The sequence below is a fragment of the Canis lupus genome, chromosome 33 (assembly GCF_011100685.1).
Source record: "Canis lupus familiaris isolate Mischka breed German Shepherd chromosome 33, alternate assembly UU_Cfam_GSD_1.0, whole genome shotgun sequence".
NCBI classification, from domain to species: Eukaryota; Metazoa; Chordata; class Mammalia; order Carnivora; family Canidae; genus Canis; species Canis lupus.
Genome location: NC_049254.1, coordinates 29,726,873 through 29,749,646, shown reverse-complemented (window position 1 = coordinate 29,749,646; position 22,774 = coordinate 29,726,873). Strand labels below are relative to the sequence as shown.

At 52.4% G+C, this 22,774-nt stretch overlaps 1 protein-coding gene across 2 annotated transcripts; it reads right to left on the bottom strand.

Annotated features, from left to right (window-relative positions):
- Window positions 1–609: 609 nt before the first annotated feature.
- On the bottom strand, window positions 610–11,976 carry MUC20 (mucin 20, cell surface associated). 2 transcript variants are annotated; one of them, XM_038583111.1, is made up of 4 exons: window positions 11,852–11,976; window positions 4,775–6,124; window positions 2,651–2,742; window positions 610–968 (listed from the first exon to the last, which is right to left on the bottom strand). In XM_038583111.1, the coding sequence occupies exons 2-4, from the start codon at window positions 6,063–6,065 to the stop codon at window positions 900–902; spliced, it is 1,452 nt and encodes a 483-aa protein (XP_038439039.1). In that variant the 5' UTR covers window positions 6,066–6,124; window positions 11,852–11,976; the 3' UTR covers window positions 610–899. The 2 variants fall into 2 exon arrangements, with proteins under 2 accessions (XP_038439039.1, XP_038439038.1); XM_038583110.1 differs by lacking the exon at window positions 11,852–11,976 and adding an exon at window positions 9,827–9,985.
- Window positions 11,977–22,774: the final 10,798 nt, after the last annotated feature.

Sequence of the window (22,774 nt, the reverse complement as noted above, 5' to 3'; positions counted from 1 at the left end):
AAAGAGAGAGAGCGAGAGAGAGAGAGCGAATCTTAAGCAGGCTCCACGCCCAGCACAGAGCCTGAAGTGGGGCTCGATCTCACAACACTGAGATCATCACTGAGCTGAAATCAAGAGTCAGACACTAACCGACTGAGCCACCCAGGAGCCCCATAACCACATTTAATTTTAAAATATAATAATAATAATAATAATAATAACAACTCGACTTACGAGCTAGAGGAGAGGAATAATTGAGTACTGCAGACTTTCTTGTGATCTGCTTATGTCCAGAACTTGAAATTCAAGTCAATCCAACAGGCATTCTCTGTGATCCTACCACAGGCCAGGCGCTCTGCTAGGTTCAAAGGATACTGAGAAAATATGGTCCCTGCTCTGAAGGAGCTCAAAGTTCAACAGACTCCAGGGCCAGCCTCCGTAAGTGCCGTAATCAAGGTCCAAACCAAGAACCAGGGGAGAATGAGGAGGGCGGTTGTAGGGAGGATGCACAAAATCCCTGTATCATAAAAACGTAAAAAAACCTTAACCAAACAACCTATATGGCTCAAACAGATAACCTCTGGGCCACACCGTGCAGAATTCTAATGTCCGAGAGAAGCACAACGAGGGTGACAGGTGATCAGATCACTCTTTACTGCAACATGACACATGTGCCAGAGGGAGTCCAAGGGCATCTTTGGAACAAGGGAAGCCCCCCCACCCGACACACACACCTGGCATATGTGGGCCAGGGTCCCGCTGCAGTGTCTGGGGCAAGGCCTTAGGCAGCTGACCTTCGGGGAAGCTTCCAGGTACATGCAGCCTGTAGCGTAGCTCCAGTCGGGAAGGGGGGGGTCCCAGGCCGCCGGCAGTGCTGCCCCTTTGGGCCCACAGCCACCCCTGGCTGCGGCTGATGTGCCTCAGCCCCTCGTGACATGCAGCAGAGAGACCCGGGCAGGAGGCAGGTGGGCATGCAGTTCACGGCAGAGCTGGAGGGCAAAAGGAGCAGAAGGTACTTCCAGCCCGAATGTGGCCCGTGAGCTCCCCACAGGCCGAGAACAGGACGAGACAGTGGGAGCAAACGCACAGGGAGGCCAGCAGCAGTCTCCGCGCCCCAGCCTGGGCCCGGACTGTGCTTCGCGCACATTATGTCGTCCAACCTCACTGTAACCTTAGGAAGCAGGTGCTGTACCTTCGTTTTATAGAGGAAGAAAATAACATGGAACAACCTACCCAAGTTCACAGAGTCAGGAAGTGGAATTCACCCCCAGATCCATATGGCTCCAGAGCCCCGAGCCCTGGGTCTGTGTCCTACTCCCAACGAGAACTCACACCCAGCACCCGCATGGTGCTTGCACTTCAGCTCCTGACCTGCTTCCTCCTCCCTGGCCCCTTTCTGACTCCTGAAATGGTTTCCAGTTTAGGGGGCTCGCATCTGGCACCGTTCGGCTTCCCTCTTTTTTTTTTTTTTTTAAGATGGATTTATTTATTTTAGAGAGAAGGAGATGGAGAGGCAGAGGCAGAGGGAGAGGGAGAGGGAGAGGGAGAGGGAGAGAATCTCACACCGACCGTGTGCTGAGCACAGAGACCAACACGGGGTGTGATCTCACAACGCTGAGATTATGACCTAAGCTGGAACCAAGAGTCGGACACTTAAGTGACTGAGACCCCCGGGTGCCCCTCTGGCCTCCCTCCTTGGCGAGGGTTCACACTTCCCATTTTGATTATCGTGCGCGGTAGGCATTGGTCATGTCTCTGCTGTCCACTTTCAAAGCCGCCATGCGGCGTTCAGGGCGCTTCTTACTATGGGAGTCCCGACGGGCCCCTTTCCACTAAGAGAACTTCAAGGGCCCGGTTATTCCCCCTTCTCATCCCCTGGCAGCAAGATGTGGCCACAGAGTTAGGCTGAGCTGCGCTAGTCTGATCCCCCACTGACTCACACCATTCCCAAAAGCTCTGCCCCTGGATTTCGGACCCTGGGACCTTTGTCCTGTGATCTGGGTCTTAGGGGAATTTTCCCAACTTATACAAATATGTCCCAATCTTGGTCCTCATCTAGAACATGCATCCATGGGTATTTTCTGCCTGGCATCCCCAGCGCCTCTGAGGCCTGTCCTTCTCATTCCACGTGGTTCATTTTGAGCTGTCAGTCATGGTGGCCCTTGCAGACCAGTAAGATCAGTCTTTCCCTAGTATAATATGCAGATCTTGGGAGAGGGAGGTGCCTATGACTCGGGCTGTCACAGCCAACTTTCCTTACATATGGAGAGAGATTCTGAACAACGAAGAGCTAAGAGAGGTAAAGAAAGAGAAAACCTGGATGAGCGCATCTGAGCTGCTGGATCCAGCCAGAACTGAAGCTTGAACAGTCACTTCTAGGTGTCTCAGCCACTACCTTCCCTTTTCTGTATAAGCTACGATGAGTTGGGTGTCTGCTCCTTATAACCAAAGTCCTGCCTATCTGCCTGTTAATATCATTGATCTTCTCCCAAGGGATAGAAGGCCCGAACTTCCTATGGCCTGAGGAAATTGGGGGCGAGGGAAAGAATCTTTTTACGTAGCACAGAAGGGGAATTCCCAACTCAGGAAAAATAGGCAGAAGCCAAGCCAAGCAGATATTTAGTTCCTAATACTCGCTTCCTCTTTCCTGGCCCCGAGAGTGCTCCCTTACCTGCTGCACCAGCCTCTCTGCCACTCTGGGGTCAGTGAGGTCTTCTGGGGAGGCCACACTCAGCCGCAGGAGGAAAAAGCCTCCATCCCCATCTGCGGGTTTAGGAAAGCAGGAGATGAGAACGTGGGTCAGTCCGTTCAGGAATCGTGACGCGACCTTGCTGCCCGGCCTTGGTCCCCACCTCTGACCTATGTGCCCGCTCTCAGGTGTAAACGTGTCGGTGCTAACATGGGATCTTACATTACTCACGGCAGAGAGAAAGGAGGACTCCCTCTCCTCAATAACGGGGGTCCTTGTAGTGCTCTCCCAACAAGAGTGAGGGTAAGGATGGCTAAAGGTCCCGTCCATATTTGGATACGTAATGTGAGGAGAAGTGTGAGGAAGGAGAAACGGAGATCTAGAATGTTCTCAAGGCCTGGAGGTCCCGGGTGTGCTGTCGGGGAAGGGCCCAGATAGGGAGAGGCCGGCTCCCGGGGGGGGGGGGGGGGGGGGGGGGGGGGCGGAATGCCTCAGCCAGTGCGTCCAGCCCGAAGTTGGCGGAGGTCTCAATCCAGCCCCCGGAGGCAAGCTCTGCCTTCCATGGAGGCCCAGCCTCCTTGCCTCCACCTGCCACCTGCAGGCATTTCTGCCTAGCGGAATGCTCTGGGAACTGATCCTGGAATTGTGCTTCAATATTCATAGAGATGCCAGAACGGATATTGTATCCGTGTCAGCGTGAATCTCTCTGGGGTCCCCGGGGGCTCAGCGGCTGACGGCTGCCTGCGGCCCAGGGCGTGACCCTGGGGTCCCGGGATCGAGTCCTGCGTCGGGCTCCCTGCATGGGGCCTGCTTCTCCCTCTACCTGGGTCTCTGCCTCTCTCTGTGTCTCTCATTAATAAATAAAATCTTAAAAAAAAAAAATAAGAAGAAGGCAGCTGAGCAGTTGGGGAACAGCAGTGGAAGAAAGGCATTTTATTCCTTTTGTACCTATTGAATTTTAAATCATGTCAATGTATCATCTAACCAACAAATAATAAAGAAAAGTGTTTTAAAGGAAAAATATATTAATAAGTTGAGCTTTTAACAATAAAAGCACGATAGGAGACTACGAGTTGGAATCAAACTTGCTTCCATTTGGAGTCCCACTGCTATATTTTTAGCATCTTTAAATCTGTTTCCTCACCTGTCAGTGGGGTAACAATGCCCACCTCAGTGGCACCCGGGTGGCTCAGACGCTTAAGCCTCTGCCTTCGGCTCAGGCCATGAGCTCTAGGTTCTGGGATCGAGCCCCACGTCGGGCTCCCAGGTCAGCGGAGAGTCTGCTTCTCCCTGTCTCTCTGCCTCTCGCCCTGCTTGTGCCCTCCCTCTCCCTCTCTCTCAAATGAACAATTAAAAAATTATTTAAAAATATTATCCGCCTCCTTAGGTGATTTTGAAGGTTTAATTAGAAGGGGTAACCCCTGCGAAGCTCGCATGTTACTGCCTGACGTCAGCGAGCACGCGCAGCCGGTCCTGAGGGTTTCTCTCTCACTTCTCCCTGGCACATGAGTGATGTTCGGTAAGGCGGCTGTCATGGATATTTTTATTTCACGTCTCCACAGACCAGGGCCAGCTGAGGATAATACCACAGGGACGAGGCCCAAGGACAGTGTCAGAAGTGGAGGTGGAGGTTCCAGGCTGGCCAGGAGCTGGGCTGACACGCAGCCTCTGACAAGGGGCTTCTTCCCTGAGAAGTACCTGTTGTCTCAGACACGTAGCTTTAAACCCCCAATCCTTCACCCCATTGAATAAATAAAAATAAAAATAAAAATAAAATAAAAATAAAAGTTGGGGCCTCACCACTCGGCACATTGTGGTTACTCAACGGTTGATGTCATAGAAGGTCACTAGGTTGTTAAGGGCAAAAACCAGGATCTCAAACATTTCTCCAGACTTCCAGCCCCACAGTGTTTCCATACACCTCCCTAACTGTCCTTGTTTCTGATTTTGGGAAGCCTCACTAGAAGATCATGAAAAGGGGGGCATCAGAGACGGGGCTCAGAATAGGCCCCAGATCCTTCCTCCCTCCCCACCCCCTGAGCACGTAGACATCCTGGCAAGTCCAAACCCTGAATCCCCAAGCTCACACCCGAGGGAGCCACTTACCCGCAGTGGCTTCTGTGGTCCACCTTGTCTGAACCGCGGTGGGCATAGCTGTTGGGGTCTTCCCTCCAGCCACGCTGGCTGTCTTCAAGGTCTTTGCTAAGGCTGTGGTCCTAAATAAGGTGATGTTTGCCTCTTGGCTGCTGTTGGCCCTGGTCAGCTGGACAGAAGGAGCGGGGCTCCTGGTGATGGGGACAGACTCATTGGTTGTGCCATCCGCGGTAGAAGGCTGTGAGGGGATGGTGCTCTTGCTAGTGGCGATGTGGCTGTAGCTGTGGGCCATAGTTGAGAGCCCAGCAGGTGAAGTCGCTTTCCCCACTGTTAACCCAGCCTCTGTGGAGACTGTCACTGCTCCCAAGACCTTGGTGTGGCTTGTCGTCTCAATAGAGAGGACTGAAGCTTCTTCCAAGGGGTTCACGCTGACTGAGACCAAAGTTGTGCTGGGGGTGGTGGTCGTAGCTGCTGTTGCTTCTCCTTCTGTAGGGCTATTGGCAGTTAGTGGGGTCTCAACTGTGGTATCAGGTGTGGCTGCCTCTGTGGCACTGGCTGCTGACAAGGTCTCCGCGGATGGTGTGGTCTCGGTGACGTGTGATTCTGCTTCAGTGGAATTGAGCAAAGCTGACACCACAGGGGGAGATAGGACCTCTCCCCCTGTGGGGTTGAGATCCATGTCCAAGGTCCCAAGGGTGGTGGCAGTTGTTTCTATTTCTAGAATGCTGCAGTTGGCAACCTCAATGTCAGTGATGCTGTAGGCAAACAAACCCTTAGCCGGAGTGCTCTTGTCAGGTGCGAGGGCCCGTGGGGCGGTGATGGCCAGAACTGAGCTGTCGGAGAAGGCGCTGCTCTTTAAGGCCAGGCCTTCAGCTTCCACAGAAGTGTGAGCCAATGTCAAGACGTCAATTGTGATCCTCTTTGCCTCTTCCGAACTGTCATCAGTACAAAGGGCATCGAAGACAGATTTTGCAAGATCACTGCCTGTAACAGTCTCAACTGTGGTCATCCCAGTTCCCACGGGGTTGCCACTGGTGGCCGATGCCTCCATAGGAGTGGTGATCACCACCGTGAACTTGGAAGGTGTCATTTTGGTGAAGGCCCTGCCTTCCATTGCAGGAAAAGTGGTTTTGGTGTCCCTGGTCTCTGCTTCTGAATTGCTGTTGGCCAGGATTAAGGTCCAATCAAACGTCTGGGGGCTCAGGGTTTGAGTTTCCAAAGGCATGTGGCTTGGCACAGAGGTCTCAAGAAGGTCAGCGGTCTGGAAGGCTCCTTCTGAATTTGTCCTGACCCCTGGAGTCATGGCAGGCTCTTCTACGTGGTTTGCTGTCACCACAGGACCTGGTCTGCTGGTGCTGGGGCCTGTGTTGGGTAAGACCAGCTTTGTAAGCCACGAGTCCCAGTGGGCCGACTTCGCACAAGCTCTTGTGCTTATGCCCTGGGCACCCTGGGAGGAGGGTGGGGAGGGGAAGTTGCTTCTATTTCATTTTTCATCTACACATACAAGGAAGGAGGAGGTGTATCAGAAGACCGGCCCCATGGGTCAACCATGGAACTGGGATCCCCTGACTGATGTCCTCTGATGACCCTGTTGAGACAAGCAGGCCTCAGAATTGAGTTGATTATTGGTCTGAAGCCATCAGAGGGAAGGCTTGGGGCCAGGACACAGCCTTGATGGGGGGCAAAGAAGCCAGGAGTCTAAGTGAGCCGAGAACTACAGAGCAGGGACCAGGACTCTCAGAATTTTTGGAAGAAATCCCTGTCACCTGCCCATCGAAACTTCCCTCATCCAGCAGGTGTTTCCCCACGGAAGTAAAAACCCTTCAAATACAGGAAACATCTGTGGTTTTGTACTTAGAGGTAGCTGGGAGGAGTAGGGGAGAGGCAGCTACCCAGACCGAGCAGGTGGGAGCAGGCGAGTCTGGGGGAAGGGCCAAGCTTCCCAGCGCTGCTCGCCCGACCCCAGGGCCGCAGGAACAGGGCCCAGCCACGTGCCACGGGTAACGGAGCCGAGGGACGCAGCCCTGTCCACTTGACAGACCCTTGGAGGTTGTATGAGTGCTGGGCTGGGTGGCACTCGCTGCCCACTCAGGTGCCCCTGTATGTGTATTTCTCATGTACCGTTTGAGACACACTTACAGAAAAAAACTCTGTTACTTAAAATTCAGGGATCCCTGGGTGGCTCAGCGGTTTGGCGCCTGCCTTTGGCCCAGGGCGTGATCCTGGAGACCTGGGATCGAGTCCCACACCGGGCTCCACACCGGGAGCCTGCTTCTCCCCCTGCCTAAGTCTCTGCCTCTCTGTCTCTCTCTGTCATGAATAAATAAATAAAATATTTTTAAAAATTCAAATGTAAGTGGATGTCCCAGGTTTTATCCAGGAACCTTCCTCTTGGAAGGAAAAGAATCAAAATATAAACCCTCCTTTTGGGGTTCCAATGGTTTGAGATGGTCGTTACTGAGGTCTACTGGCCCCAAAGTACCCAAGGACCCAACGGAAGTACGAGACCATGTGGTCACCTCTACCTGTCAGGGCCCCAGGTCCTCAGTTTGTCCTCCCATGTCTCTCCCTGAGCAGTGAAAGAGCACTGGACCAGGAAGCGAAAGACTGGGCTCCGGCCCTAGGCCTGTTGCCAACTAGCTCTGGAGTCCAATGACTGGCTCAAATCCTGACTCCGCGTCCTACCGGCCAGGCCCCTCCGGGCCGCCCTCGTGAACCAGGGTTACCTACCAGACCTGCCTTGCCGTGGTGAGGGCCTGAGGGGAAGGGGAACGGGAAAGTCTTATATTCCAAAGCCTGCAAGGGGCCACTAAGCACCCCTCCCCAGCCGTGTCCTCTCAAAGAGGCATTGACAGCACACAACCTTCAGAAGGTCAGGCTGGCCCCACATGCGTATCAGGTGAGTCACGGCCTTCACCCTCCTCAGCTGTTCACGAATCGTGCTTCTACGGGAATATACTTCCTTCTCCCCACTTCAAAGCCCAAGCCATTTCTCTGAGCTTCCTCAATCCCCACCCGGTGGAATCAAAGCCTTTCTGTGTCAGCCCACACAAGCTAAGGCCCCAACAGAGGTATTCTTGGGGTCTGACCACCCACCTCCCCTGAAGTATTTTCTTCTTTATCCGGGAACCCCACAATATCATCCTTCTGTGAAACCTCCTCATGCCTCCCAGCCCCTAACCTCTTCACCCCCCCACCCTGGGGTCTCACAGCCCCCCCACCCAAGTCTCCTACCCAGCAGGGGTCTTCTCAGACGCAGCAAAGCCCACGCAGCCCGCACAACTCTAGAATGTGGCAGCTCTCCTGGTCTATTCCTCAAATCACACTGGCAGAGAGGAAGGTGCGTGTTCTTTGGGGCCTGAGTCTGAATCCCTGCTCTCCTGCTTTCCAACCATGTCACCCTGGCCAGGTCTCCTGGCTCCCAGCCTGCACTTTCTCATCTGTAAAATGGAGCTAAGGGCACCTGTTTCACAGGGATGTGAAGAGTAAATCAATCCAAGTGTAAAACGTGCAGCACAAGCCTAGCGGATCATGAGGGCCTACAGGAGACCATGTTGTCTCCTAGGCAAGGACTAGGCAAGGACTGAAATCTTGGCTTTTTAATTTAATTTTATTTTTTTAAGATTTTATTTAATCATTCATGAGAGACATGGAGAGAGAGGCAGAGGGAGAAGCAGGCTCCGTGCAGGGAACCTGATGTGGGACTCGATCCCAGGACCCCGGGGTCACACCCTGGGCCGAAGGCAGACGCTCCACCGCTGAGCCACCCAGGCGCCCCAAATCTTGGCTTTTTTAAAGATAACTTTTTAAATCCTGGTAAGCCTCAGTCCCACCAGCTCTGGGGGCAGGGGGTGGGTAGGAGTAAGACTTGTGTCTCCCTCATGGGGTGATTGAGGGTTAGAAAGAGCGCAGGGGCCTGTGGGAAATCTCTGTACCTTCCTCTTGATTTTGCCATGAAACTAAAAATCCTCTAAAAAAATAGTCTTTTTTTAAAAAGATAATGCAAGGGGATCCCTGGGTGGCGCAGCGGTTTAGCGCCTGCCTTTGGCCCCCGGCGCGATCCTGGAGACCCGGGATCGAGTCCCGCTTCCAGCTCCCGGTGCATGGAGCCTGCTACTCCCTCTCTCTCTCTCTCTCTCTCTCTCTCTACATCTATCATGAATAAGTTTAAAAAAAATAATAATAATAAAATAAAATAAAAGATAATGCAGGAGAGACTATGTTGGGGGGCAGTAGAGAGGTCATACGAGAATCTCTCCACTTTTTGCTCAATTTTACTGTGACCCAAACTGCTCTACAATAGTCTATTTAAAAAAAAACAAAAGACACTGCCTGTGACCAGCCTGGTGGCTGTGACCATCCAGGTGGGTTCTCCCCAGGCGCCCCCCTCCCCCCCCAGCGGCGACCAGTGTGACAGTCACACTCACAGCCCCGGGCTCAGGGGCAGCCTGGGCCGGGAAGTCAACTCGGGGTCAGCATCCTGGGGGCCCCTTCTTTGGCCTCAGCAGCTGTGTCCGCAGCGCCTCCACCCGTGCGGGGCCTCGGCCTGGGCCCCCCCCCCCCCCCCCGCCCTCTCCCCCCGAGAGCCCCCGCACCCCCCCAGGGTCCCCCGCGGGGAGGGTCCCGGCCGCCCACCTGCAGCCCCCCCACCCCCCAGGGTCCCCCGCGGGCAGGGTCCCCGCCGCCCACCTGCAGCCCCCCCACCCCCCAGGGTCCCCCGTGGGGAGGGTCCCCGCCGCCCACCTGCAGCCCCCCCACCCCCAGGGTCCCCCGTGGGGAGGGTCCCCGCCGCCCACCTGCAGCCCCCCCACCCCCAGGGTCCCCCGCGGGCAGGGTCCCCGCCGCCCACCTGCAGCCCCCCCACCCCCCAGGGTCCCCCGTGGGGAGGGTCCCCGCCGCCCACCTGCAGCCCCCCCACCCCCCAGGGTCCCCCGTGGGGAGGGTCCCCGCCGCCCACCTGCAGCCCCCCCACCCCCCAGGGTCCCCCGTGGGGAGGGTCCCCGCCGCCCACCTGCAGCCCCCCCACCCCCAGGGTCCCCCGCGGGCAGGGTCCCCGCCGCCCACCTGCAGCGCCCCCGGGGGCCCCCGGCGGCCCGCGCGGGAGCAGCAGGTGCAGCAGGTGCAGCGCCAGGCCGCAGGGGAAGCGCATCCTCGGAGCCGGCGCCGCCCGCGCTGCCCGGTTTCCTGCTTCCTGCGCGGCTCGGCTCCGGCCGGGCTTCCAGACGCTTCCAGATGCGCCGGTGAGCGGGGCCGCGGGGACACGGGCCACAGGTGGGCACGCCCAGGCCGCGCCCCCTCCCCCCCCCCCGCCCCCGCCCTCCCGAGACGCAGGGACCCGCCTCCCTGGACCTCGCACCTGAGAGGTTCAGCCCCTCGCCCCCCGCAGCCAGGGGGAGCACGGAAGCTGGGGGGTCCCATTCTCCCCCCTCCCCCCCTCCGGGGCCCCCCCCAGTGCAGGGACTCGGGCTTTTGGAGCAGGCCCGGGCCTTTCTGACCTTAGCCTTTCTTCGCTCTGGGTCCTAGGCGGTTAAAGAGCCTTCCTGGGCTCAACTTCCCCATCCGTAAAATGGGTGTAACCCCGACCGGCTGGGCCGCCTGGGGGGTCACGCGGGGAGCCAAGCTGCCGCACAGCCTACACGTGTTGTCACGGAGTACGGACGCCTCGAGGCTCCCTAAGTGACAGCCTCCGGGTCACGACCTCGGGGTCTCGGGGTCCTGAGGCTGAGCCCCCGCTGGGCTCCACTCTGCGGAGTCTGCGGAGGGCTGGCTCCCCCCTGCCCTGCCTCCCCCGCAAAGGAATAGATAACAGCTGAAAACAAACAAATAAGTGAGAGCCCCGCCATCTACCCTGATCCTCAAGCGACAGAAGGGACAGACCCCCAAGGTCCGCAGCAGACAGTGCGGGCAGGACTCTGATCTCTAGCGTCTTTCCAGTGATTTCTGTGATCCTGCGTCCCTGTCAGCGTCACAACCACAACCAGGGGAGGAGGGAAGGGGGGTGTGAGGCCACAGCCCCAGAGCCTGGGAGAGGGGAGTGCGAGGCTGAGATTTAGGGAAGCTTATGGGATTTGGCCACAAGAAGGGGGTTGAGGCTGCAGGATCTACTTCCAAAGGCCCTAGAAAAGAATTTTACCCCCTCCAGGGGCCAAGGACTGCGCTGTTATGGCCACAGGCAGTGGCAGACAAGGTACCCTGTGGGGATTTCAGGGCCACAGCTTTGTGATGAAAACCACCGTAGAGTGGCCGCTGGAAGGAACTGCAAAATGCAATCAGAAAACCTAAGTTCTGTTTCCAGTTCCTTCCTTAACTGGGGCCCAGGAACTGCGTGACTTTGGAAAAGGTATCTGCCTCCCCCTGGGCTTCCGTCGACAAGGTCCTCTGGCCACACAGGTTCTGCATTGGGTGTGAGACTGTCTTCTAGAACCTCCCCCTGTGCTGGGATGAAGACCTCTACTGCCTGGAAGAAGGAGGGGGTCGTCCCAGACGTGGGGGGAAGCCTCTGCGAGAACAGGCTGAGAGGCTGCCCTAGGGACACTGTCCACCGCACAGAGTCGGGGATCTGGGAGGCCAGTTCCAAAACACAGCTGATCTTAGGGCCTCCTGCCGGGCTGAGCCTTCCACCGCCCCATTCCGCCCGGATCCTTCACTGCATCAGACTCGAGGGGGGATTTCCCCTGGGGAGGTCCCAGGCCACAGCCCTGACCTGGATTCTGCTGGGCGAGGGCCACCGCGTGAGATCCAGGGTGGGGCCCCCCAGAGAAGACGGAAGGGACTCCGGCAGAAACCAACAGAACCTTAAGTCAATAGAGAGAACAAACAGGTGGTGGCCAGAGGAATGTAGATGAGGGCCTGGGTAAAGGGAAGGGGGTAAGAGCACAGACTTCCAGTTATAAAATAAATCAGTCACGAGAATGAAACAAAGGAAAAAAAGGAAAGAAAAGAAGCCGAGACAGCCTGCAGCTCCTTCGGGCCACTTCCCTCCCACTGGCTGCCTCTGCCGCCAGGGAGGGGACTTCCTCATTCCACAGCCCCGTAATCCAGACTCAGGTATTCCAGGTGCCTTTCTCATGCCCACCACGGACTCCTCACCTTTTCCTTTTTCTTCTCATCAGTTCAGTGATCAACAGCTCAGCTCCAGCCCAGTTGCCTATGATGGGATCTAACTGGGAAGCCACCTGAAGCCACTGGGCTGAGCTTCCCTAGGTTTGCTGAGTTCTGTCCCACCCATCTCCCTCTACATCTGGGGGAATTTCCAAGCCTGAGCACATGACTGTTGGCCCTTAGGTCGTAGTAATCTAATCCAGAAAGTTTCTGGACCTTTTTTTTTCCCCAGCCAAACTCAGATCTCACCCTAAACGAGCATTGGAGGCTGGTTTCATGAAGTTCACCACCATAGATGGAGCACCTACTATATTCCAGCCACGGTTCCAGACATTTGGAATATGTCACTGAGTGAAACAGATCCCTGACTTCGAAGAACTAACACCCTAGTGAAGAGAGATGGCAAACAATAAGCATAATAAATAAGTGAATTACACAGTATTCCTCAATACTGTGGGGAAAAGAAGGGAAAAGGACAAGAGAAACCTGGTACTTGGTGGAGGACAGGAGAGAAGGGCAGTTTGCTGTGTCAAAGAGCATGACGAGACCTGACAGTGGGGATTGGTGAGGAAGTTAGCCCGGTGGGTACTGGGGGAAGAGTGTTCCAAGCAGCGGGAACTGCTAGAGAAAGGTCCAGAGGCCTAAGGCAGGAGCATGTTCAAGGAGCACCAAAGGGCCTGTGTGACTAGAGCCACACTACGGGGCAGTGTTGGGGGACACACTCGTGGGGGGTAGATGATAAAGAGCCTTGCCAGCCTTGGGGCTGGTGCTCTGAGCGAGGTGGGAACCACCTCTGGGGAGTTCTTAGCGGAGAAGCGACGGGATCTAACTTTAGGAGGATCCCTCTGGCAGCTGTGCTAAAAATGGGAGGCTTTTCCTGAGGTCCAGACAGAAGATGAGGGTGGTGGGCACCTGGGTGGCTCAGTCCTTCAAGCACCTGCCTTGGCTCAGGTCCTGATCCCAGGGTCCTGGAATTGAGTCCCACACCAGGCTCCCTGTTTAGCGAGGAGTCTGCTTTTCCCTCTCCTTCTGCCCCATCCCCCATTTGTGCGCTCTCTCTCTCTCAAATACATTTTTAAAAATCCTTAAAAACAATAATAATAACGACAATGAGCTGAGGGTGGCTCTGACTGTGGGGGTAGCAGAGGAGATGGTGGGAGCTGGTCAGATTCTGGATATATTTTGAAAATAAGGTCCACATGATTTCCCGCCAGATTGCTGTGGGATGTCAAAGAAGAAGAAGTCAAGAATAAATATGAACTTCTCAGGGTGCCTGGATGGCTCAGTTGGTTAAGTGTCTGATTCTTGATCTCAGCTCAGGTCTTGATCTCAGGGTTGTGAGTTCAAGCCCTATGATGGGTGTGGAACCTACTTTTAAAAAAAAGAAAACCAAAGTATAAACTTTTCAGTTTGAATAACTGGAAGGATGGAGTTGTCTTCAATGTCTTTTGGGTCTGGCTCTTTCATCAGAGTATTTAGAACCCCTCCCCCCACAATGAAACCAGTGCCTATTGTAGGCATGAATCTGACTTAGGACAAGGATCTTCAAGTAAAGCCCAAAGCAGCAGCCGCCTGCCAAGAGTCTGATAAAAGAGTCAACTCGGTCAAATGTCCTTGAAATTCAAGGTTGTAAATCTGCTAGACCACTGAGACGCAGCCTAGCACCGTAGGCCTCAGCTAAGCTGTTCTGGGCTTGTTGGAAGGAAAACCTTTTTTTCTCCTCTAACTTGGGTCAAATGATTGAGGGCGGGCAAATTAACTGAAAACAGAGAGATGAACAGGAGAAAAGACCTAGTTTATTTTTTATTTTATTTTATTTTATTTTATTTTATTATTTTATTTTATTTAAGACCTAGTTTATTGACATAGGCCCGGGGAGGTGCTCGGTGTTGAGGAACTCACTGAATAACTGGAGATCAAGGTTTATATACCAAACGTAATAAAGGAATGGAAGTTGAGGGGGTGGGGGATTTAGGGCTTTGCTGGGAAAGTATAGAAGGTTCTATTAGGCGGTCTGTCTCCATGGCAGCTGAATGGGCTGGAAAATCACTCAGAGGGAGATTAATGGTAGCTATATTTTTGGAAAGTTCTGCTTTAGTCAGTTAAGAGAGAAGTTCAGATAACATTTCTTTCTACATCTTCTGTAGCTCAGATGTTTCTACTTTAAAATATCTTTATACCAACTCTGAGGTCCGAACATGGCCCTACAAGTTCAAAATGTTGAGTATGCGCAGATGGTTTAAATGAGATGGTTTACATGCAGGGTCACCACAGAAGAGGTGGTGAGAATCATCTAAATTTGCAAGGACCTGAGAATGGGCCTTCCCCAATCCTAACCCGTAGTCCTTGGGCTATAGTGTAGGAAACTCCAGGGAGCCCTCTGTCCATTCGTTCATTCATCTCTTTACTAGGGCATAACCCACACACTGCAAACTACATCAATCCTAAGTAGCCTACAACTTAATGAATTTTTACACGTGAATATACCCAGGAGCTAGCCACCACTCAGAGATAGAAGACACTTTCCGTATCTCAATAGGCTCCCTCCTATTCCCTCCAGTCATTCTCTCCCCCAAAAATCATTCTTGCCTCTATCACCATGGGTTAGTTCTGCCTATTTCTGAACTTCATATAAATGGAATTAGGATTCCATACTCTTTCGTGTCTGGCTTCTTTTTCTTAACATTATGCCTGTGAAACTCCCCTGTGTTGTGTGTAGCAATACTCCATTCTTGTTTGCTGTTAGATACTATTCCATTGTAGAAAGTATACAATTTATTTCTCCATGTTCCTATTGATGGACACTTGTATCATTTCCAGTTTTTCACTATTCGAAAGAAAGCTGCTAGGAATAGTCTTGCATACGCTTTGGGTATACATACCTAGAAGAAGAATTGCTGGGTCATGGGGCACACATGTGTTTAGCTGCAGCGTATTGTATCCAACGGTCTGCCAAATCGATTGTGCCACAGCTTCCACTATACCAGCAACATATGAGAGTTCTAGTTGCTCCACATTCCCATCAACACCTGGTATCATCAGTCCTTGTAATTTTAGACATTCTTATAATGTGGATTTCTCATTGTAATTTTTTAAAATATTTTATTTATTTATTCATGAGTGACACAGAGAGAGGCAGAGACACAGGCAGAGGGAGAAGCAGGCTCCATGCAGGGAGCCTGATGCAGGACCCAGTCCCGGGACCCCAGGATCATGACCTGAGCCCAAGGCAGACGCTCAACCATGGAGCCACCCAGATGCCCCTCTTGTGATAATTTTAACCTGTATTACAGGCTGGGCTTGTAATGCAAGGCCTCTGTTTTCCCAGGGTTTTCCCACTGGTAAGCTGCTGCCAGGGAAATGACTTTCCCAGGGAAGGCATTTGGAAGACACAAGGAGGGAGGATGGAGGGCCAGATAGAACCGAAGTATGGTTCTATATAGACCATAAGCACACACACGTACTCTCAACTAGAGAGGAATTGGTACCAGTATTGGAATGTCTCAGAAACTTTCCACGTTGAAGCAAGTATTTGTCGTTTCTAATGGCTGAGTGATATTCCATTGTACTTACAGGCCACAGCTTCTTTATCCATCATCTCTCAATGGACACGAGGCTTCTTCCACAGTTTGGCTATTGTGGACACTGTTGCTATGAACATCGGGGTGCAGGTGTCCCGGCGTGTCACTGCATCTGTATCTTTGGGGTAAATCCCCAGCAGTGCAATTGCTGAGTGGGAAATATCAGTGAGGAGGGAGACAGCACATGAGAGACTCCTAACTCTGGGAAACGAACAAGGGGTGGTGGAAGGAGAGGTGGGCAGGGGGACCGGGTGACTGGGTGACGGGCACTGAGGGGTCACTTGGTGGGATGAGCACTGGGTGTTATTCTATATGTTGGCAAATTGAACACCAATAAAAAAAAAAAAAAAAAAAAAAAGGAATGTCTCAGAAACCATGCCTTCAGTTTGGAGAAAGCTAACTATGGGCACCGTAGCTGGAATAAAGAGATAATACAGAAATGACAAGAAGAGATGAGTTTTTGGACATTGGGAAGGAAAATAAGCACTGGGGGAAGAGAGGGAAAAGAGCCCACAAATCAGCCTCTCTGGGTTATGAGGCCCAACTGGAGACGCCACATCCCGTAGAACCTCACTTGAAAAGTGCTTTCTAGCAAGGACGGGAGCTGCCAGGCTCTTGATGTATGAGATACGTTCTTCCAAACGGGGCCCAGAGCTGTCTCTTCCCTCAGGCTCCTCAGTCCCAGGCCAGGAGAAGAAATCTGGGGTTGGAAGAGCCGGAGTGATAAAGCCTGTGTTCTCAAAGCCAGCAGGTGGAATTATCTTTTGTGCACCAGTCACCTCCTTCTGGCCTTGCTTCCTTCTCCAGGAACTGCTCCAGTGTCCAGCTTTCCAGGAGTGACGGGGCAGTGCCTTGCCATGTTCCATTTGTTCTCTCCCAGGTTTTCCCTAAGACCAAGCCTCGGGATGCTTCTGGGAGCTGCTCTGCTCACCAGCAACAAAGAACTGAGAGAATTAGCACGCACTGGAGCAACCCATAAACTGTGAGAATGGGACTGTTCCATCCCCAGGACAGATGGTTTTCTAGAACATTTCATAAGACTTTTTAGAAGATCCCACAGGATCAACCAACCACTTAGTCATAAGGGGTGAACTGGATCATGCATCTTTGTAATGCGGCCCTTTTCCCTCACCCCTGCGCCTTGGAATCCTGTTCCCAAATAAATTATTCAGTCTCTGCTTTCAGAGAAAAGAGGCTAAAACAGAACCATTGGCCAATAACTGAGCTCTGACAAGGCCTCCTTTATTATAAGCATTTACTTAGAACCTAGTGTTCAGATGAGCAAAAGCCTGGAGGGATGCATGGACAGGGATAATGGAACATAGAGGTGGAGAAAAGGTTTAACTGGAGACAAAGCCAGGAATGTGCCTTGGGGCCATGCTATGGACGACTGTGCAGCCACGTGTGGGAGGTTAGCCTTATTCTAAAGACAATGTGAAGCCAGTGATGGTTTTTGAGTGAGGAACTGGCCACACCAGAGCTCTTCCCTGGGCAGTACAACGTGGGCAGAGACCAGTTAGGGGAGGACCAGCTGTGACCTGGGACTTTGGCACTGGGACTCTAGGAGGAACAGGTGGGAACGGTGTTGTGAAGGAGAACTAGAAAGACTTGGCACCTTGCAGAGGAAGGGCAGAGGCAGAGAGAATTAAAAGAAGATCCCGAGGCTTGGAGTGCAGGAAGCTGAAGGGTAGGGATCTATTCATGGAACAGGAGGAGGAGTAGGTCTGAGAGGGAAGGCGACGGGCTCAGCGGACCCCAAAGCCCCCTGGCTTCACCCTCCCGGAGCTATGAAATCCTCACACAAGGAAACTCCTGGGAGGCCAGTCCCAACCCACCAGAGGAAGGTCCCCCTTCCCTCTCTTTTCACTCTAGGAAGAGAGGTGGGCAGGCGTGAGGCCACAGGGCTCAGACCAGGCTATTTTGGGACTTACAGGCAGTGATATGGTGCCTGGGAAGGAATATTGAGGAAGGATGCAGGGATCACTTAGCCAAAGAAGTGCTAGGTTCTCATATTCCACTTTCAAGAAATGTTTGCTCTATTCATTGTAACCACCACAAACGATGAATTCCATGAGCCAAATTTATGTTTTTTGTGTGTGTGTTTTTTTTTAATTTATTTATGATAGTCACAGAGAGAGAGAAGCAGAGACATAGGCAGAGGGAGAAGCAGGCTCCATGCACCGGGAGCCCGACGTGGGATTCGATCCCGGGTCTCCAGGATCGCGCCCTGGGCCAAAGGCAGGCGCCAAACCGCTGCACCACCCAGGGATCCCCCAAATTTATGTTTTATAATCTGTGTGGCTGATTTAAATGTGTTTACAAAAATCACAGATTTCCATTTTCCTCTGGCTGAGCCAATGTGGAAGAACACAGAACAGAAGCCAGGAGACAAGCCCACCAGATCCAGTGATAAGGCCCTCGCTGGCCCAGGGGGGCAGGGTGGGCTCTGCATCACGGGGCAGCGAGGAGCTTCAGGGGACCTCGGATCTTCTTGATCCCCTTCATGGAGATGGAGAGGGGCAGCCCTGGGAGGCTGGCTTGGAGAAGCTGGTGGACCTAAGCGGGCAGAAAAGAAAAGGCTGTATCTTTCCAGCTTATTTTCATGTCCCCAAATGACAGCTATGTCTTGTTGTACGCCTAACAAGGCTCCTTGGCAGCAGCTCTGCAAGGCAAGCTCTAGGACACAGATGGGGAAAGGGAAGCGAGAAGGAGGTACGTCAGTTCCTCCAGGTAACACGTGGTAGAGGTGGGATCTGGACCCAGAACTTTCGGCTCCCAAGTCCATGCTCCTTCCATTGTCCCACGTTGCCTTTCTTTCTGCCCCATGTTCACAATAAAGTGGAGGCTGAGGCCTCCGTTCCAGTGCCGGGCAGAGAGCTCTGGACAAGCCAGGGCTGAAGCCCGGGCACAGAAGAGAAATACGAAGGACGATTTAGAGGTGACGCAGAGGGCAGCAAACCACAATCCGCGGCTGCATCGGGCTTGCTGCAGGTTGTTTGGTCCAGATCACAAGTTAAGAATGCTTTTCACAAAAAAAAAAAAAAAAAAAAAAAAGAATGCTTTTCACGCTTTTAAGTGGTTGAAAAAAAGTCAAAAGAATATTTCATGACACATGAAAATTATATAAAATGTCAGTGTCAGTGTCCACGGCCCGGAACCACGGCTCCGGGCCCTAAAACCATGGTTGCTGCAGGGCTCTGCCCCACTCGGGTCTCTTTTCCTGACTGGTAGTTATTCCCTGACTTTGGGGGCTGGAGGCCAGGGGGTAGGGGCAGCTTGTCGCCGCCCCGTCTGGGAGACCGTCTAGGGCCCTCCCCGCGCTCTGCGTCGGCCCAGACGGCGTCTCCCAGGGCGCGGGCTTCTGCGGCCTCAGCACCACCCGCGGCACCACCCGGGGTTCTGAGAAGCTGAGAAACTCCAGGCGGCAGCTCCTGTCCCCACCCGGGGCTCCCACGCCCCCTCCGGCTGCCTAACCTCCTCAGCTCCCACTCTGCAAACCCCTCGAAAGTCTACATGGGCAGGTCAAGAGGCATCTGTATTTCAAGAGATGGAAGGGCCGTTGGGGGGAACCCCATCGCCCCACTCCCCACCCTGATCCCCAACCACCAGATTAAGCTCTCCCTGTGGGCATCTGGGAAAGTAGCTCAGAGGGGAGCAGCAGGGGTGGGGTGGGGTGGGGGGTGAGACAAAGCTGGGAGGAACGTGGGCACTTTTGACATGAAATGGACAAAATGTCAGGATCCCAGAATTGTCAGGCACCTCCGGGGCCTTCCAGTCCACACCTGGGCCTTGGCCTGAGGCGCGTGGACGGGCCGCCTCTGTCCATCACAGCACCCAGCCCCGCCGGGTGGGAAGGAGCTGGCGTGTGATTACCTGGGTGGCGGAGGGCACGGTGGCCTGGGCAGCAGTGTGATGCCACGTGGCAGGATTCGTCACACAGCAGCTTCCTCTCCTGCGATGGTGTCTGATCCGGGGCAGCAGACGGGCGGGGTTGGGAGCAGCTGCCTGCAGAGAAGGGACATGAGAAAGAGACAGATGTAGGGCGCCTGGGTGGCTCAGTCAACTGAGCATCCACCTCTTGGTTTCAGCTCAAGTCATGATCTCAGGGTCGAGAGATCGAGCCCCGAGTTGGGCTCCTCACTGAGCAGGAAGTCTGCTTGGGGATCCTCTCCCCCTCCTCCCTCTGCCCCTCCATCTGCTCTCTCTCTCTTTCAAATAAATAAATACATCTTAAAAAAAAATAACTCAAAGTGGATCGCAGACCTGAATGTAAGAGTTAAAACCACAAAACTCTTAGGTGAAAACGTAGATGTAAATCATCAGGGCCTGGAACTAAGCAATAGTTTCCCAGATATGACACCAAAGGCACAAACAACAAAAGAAAAACACGATGGACTCGATAGAAATTTTATTTATTTTTATTTTTATTTATTTTTATTTTATTTATTTATGCATGAGAGACACAGGGACAGAGAGAGGCAGAGACACAGGCAGAGGGAGAAGCAGGTTCCATGCAGGGAGTCCGACGTGGGACTCGATCCCGGGTCTCCAGGATCACACCCCAGGCTGCAGGCAGTGCTAAACTGCTGCGCCACCGGGTCTGCCCTCGATCGAAATTTTAAAGTTTTGTGCTTCTAAGGGTAATATCAAAAAAGTGGAAAGCCAGTCCATGGAATGGGAGAAATTACCTGCAAGTCACACATATGATAAGAGAATTTTATCCAGAATATGTAAACCAAGAAAAAAAAAAAGACAACCCAATTTTTAATGGGCAAAGGATGTATCTGAAGAAGATATACCAGTAGCCAATGGCCACATGAAAGGATGCTCAACAAGATTTGTTATCAAGAATATGCATGTCAAAATCACAATGAGGTACCACTTCACACCCTTAGGAAACAAGTGTTGGTAAGAGGAGAAATCGGAACCCCACACATTGCTGGAATTGAAGCATGGCGCAGCCACTCTGGAAAACAGAAAAAAACAGTTTGGCAGATCCTCAGAATGTTTAACAGAGTGAAAACCATATGATGCAGCAAGCCCATTTCTGAGTATATGAAAATAAACCCAGAAGAGAAATGAAAATACAGTCCCCATAAAAACCTGTACATAAATGTTCAAAGGAGCATTATTCATAAGTACCCCAAAGTGGAAACAAATCAAATGTTTGTCAGCTGATGAATGGATAACACAACTATGGGGGACGCTTGGGTGGCTCAGCAGTCGAGCGCCTGCCTTTGGCTCAGGGCGTGATCCTGGGGTCCCGGATCGGGTCCCACACCGGGCTCCCTGCAGGGAGCCTGCTTCTCCCTCTGCCTGTGTCTCTGCGTCTCTCATGAATAGATAAATAAAATCTTTAAAAAATAAAATAAAATAAAAATAAAACAAACTATGGTACCCCTACACAGTGGGATACTATTCAGCCATAATAAGAAATGGAGTCCTGAGACACACGACAACGTGGATGAACCTAGAAACGAAATGCTAAGTGAAAGCAGTCAGTGACAAATGCCCACATATTGTAGGATTCCATTTATGCGAAATGTCCACCACGGGGAAGCCCATAGAGACGGGAAGTAGATTAATGGTTGCCAGGGGCCAGGTGGTATGGGGAACAGGGAGTGACTGCTAAAGGGTACAGGGCCACTTTTGGGGAGTGAAGAAATGTTCTGAAATTAGACAATGGTGTTTTTTTGCACGACTCTGTGAACACATTAAAAACCACTGAAGTGTACCCTTTAAAAGGATGAATTTGATGTTACAGGCATTATATCTCAGGAAAGCTGTTATTAAAGAGAGGCACAAGAGTGAGACGGAGCTGAGAGAAAGAGGGAAGGAGAGAGAAGAGAGACAAGAGGAGGCTGGCAGGGATGTGGCGGGAAGGAAGAAAGAGAAGCAATAAAGTAAACAACAGACAGAAGTGTGACAAGAGGGACAGAGGAAAACCCCACAGAGTTGGAGGAAGGTCGCCATGGTCCCTAATCACAAAGCGGTTTCATCAACCCTAATTCTAACCATTTTCCCAAGTTGCTCACTTCGATCATATCTGGGCTATTGCCTACCCACTACAGAGTGAGGGGGGTTATCTTCTTTAAGGGAAGGGGAAAGCAAGGCATTGGCAGGTAGGGATGTGGCCCAGGTGGTGAGTCAGTGGCTCAGGGGGGAACAAGCCCCAGGGGATCTCACACCCAGGACTCTCAGTGCTGTTCTTTCTCTGCTTTACCTTGACCTACCCAGTCACCTCCTGTCAGCTTAGCACCTGCGGGGCTTTGTTTATGGATAAACTTGAGGGCCTTCCAAAGTTGACAAGATCAACAAGGAGCAGGCTCCTGAGAGGATGTGGGGCTAGGTGTGGTCAGCCTGGCCTGTTATGGAAACAGGCACCAGCAGGTGTCCGGTGAGAGGGGAGCAGTAGCCTGGGAGGTCAGACCTCTCAAGGTGACGGCAGGCCAGGCTGGGGGGGGTTGGGGGGGATGGCCTCTGAGTTTGGCCTGGCTTCTGCTTCTTGTTGGGCAAGGAGCCTCCTGCAAATGATTAGTTCCCCTTCTCACATCATCCCTCTTCCCAAGTTCCTGGTTCAGTGCCAGGTTGTCACCAATACCAGGATGGATCAAAGAGGGCTGGATATGGAAAAAAGCCCTAGAGATTATCCAAACAAAGAGTTGTAGCACATATGTGAGTCAGAAATCAATTCAGTGGTCATGACTGGCATTTATTTTAGTAAGATGGAATGGAGCAAAATGGATGGAAGAGAATGGAAAGGAATAGAATGGAATGGAATGGAATGGAATGGAATGGAATGGAATGGAATGGAATGGAATGGAATGGAAGATATCCACATACATCATATATATAATTATAAGTTATTTGGAGTTCTTTTTTGAAATTTTTGTTTTTATATACATGTACGTGTGCACTGAATCACCGTGTATAATATATTCATTAATGTGAATTGTGGCCAGAAAAGTTTGAAAGCTACTGATCTAGAAATGGAAAAGCCGTTTTCCAAAGGTCATGCTTGAGTGGGAGACAGAGCTGGGAGGAGAACCGACAATTCTGACTGCCTCCCTGCTTTTTCCGCACCGGGCTTCTCATTCACACAACCTGTTGTTACACTTGCTACCGATCTCTGCCACTCTCTAAACACCCTGCATTAAAAAACAAAACAAAACAAAACAAAACCACCCTGCATACTGCTGCTCTGGAGTCTTTGCTCAAGCTGTCTCCTCTGTGTAAGCGCTTCCCTCCCATAGCCACTAAAGGAAAGCATTCTTCTCCTTCAAGGTCATGTTTAAATTCATTCTTCCCTGGGTTGCTAAGGAACAGGCTC

Excerpts from the sequence above, each read along its gene's own strand:
- MUC20 (XM_038583110.1), bottom strand. The coding sequence starts at position 9,911 with ATGCGCTTCCCCTGCGGCCTGGCGCTGCACCTGCTGCACCTGCTGCTC. Across the intron at positions 2,743-4,774 it reads GACCACAGAAGCCACTGCGG|ATGGGGATGGAGGCTTTTTC; the intron begins GTAAGTGGCTCC and ends CTAAACCCGCAG. Across the intron at positions 969-2,650 it reads CAGAGAGGCTGGTGCAGCAG|CTCTGCCGTGAACTGCATGC; the intron begins GTAAGGGAGCAC and ends TTTGCCCTCCAG.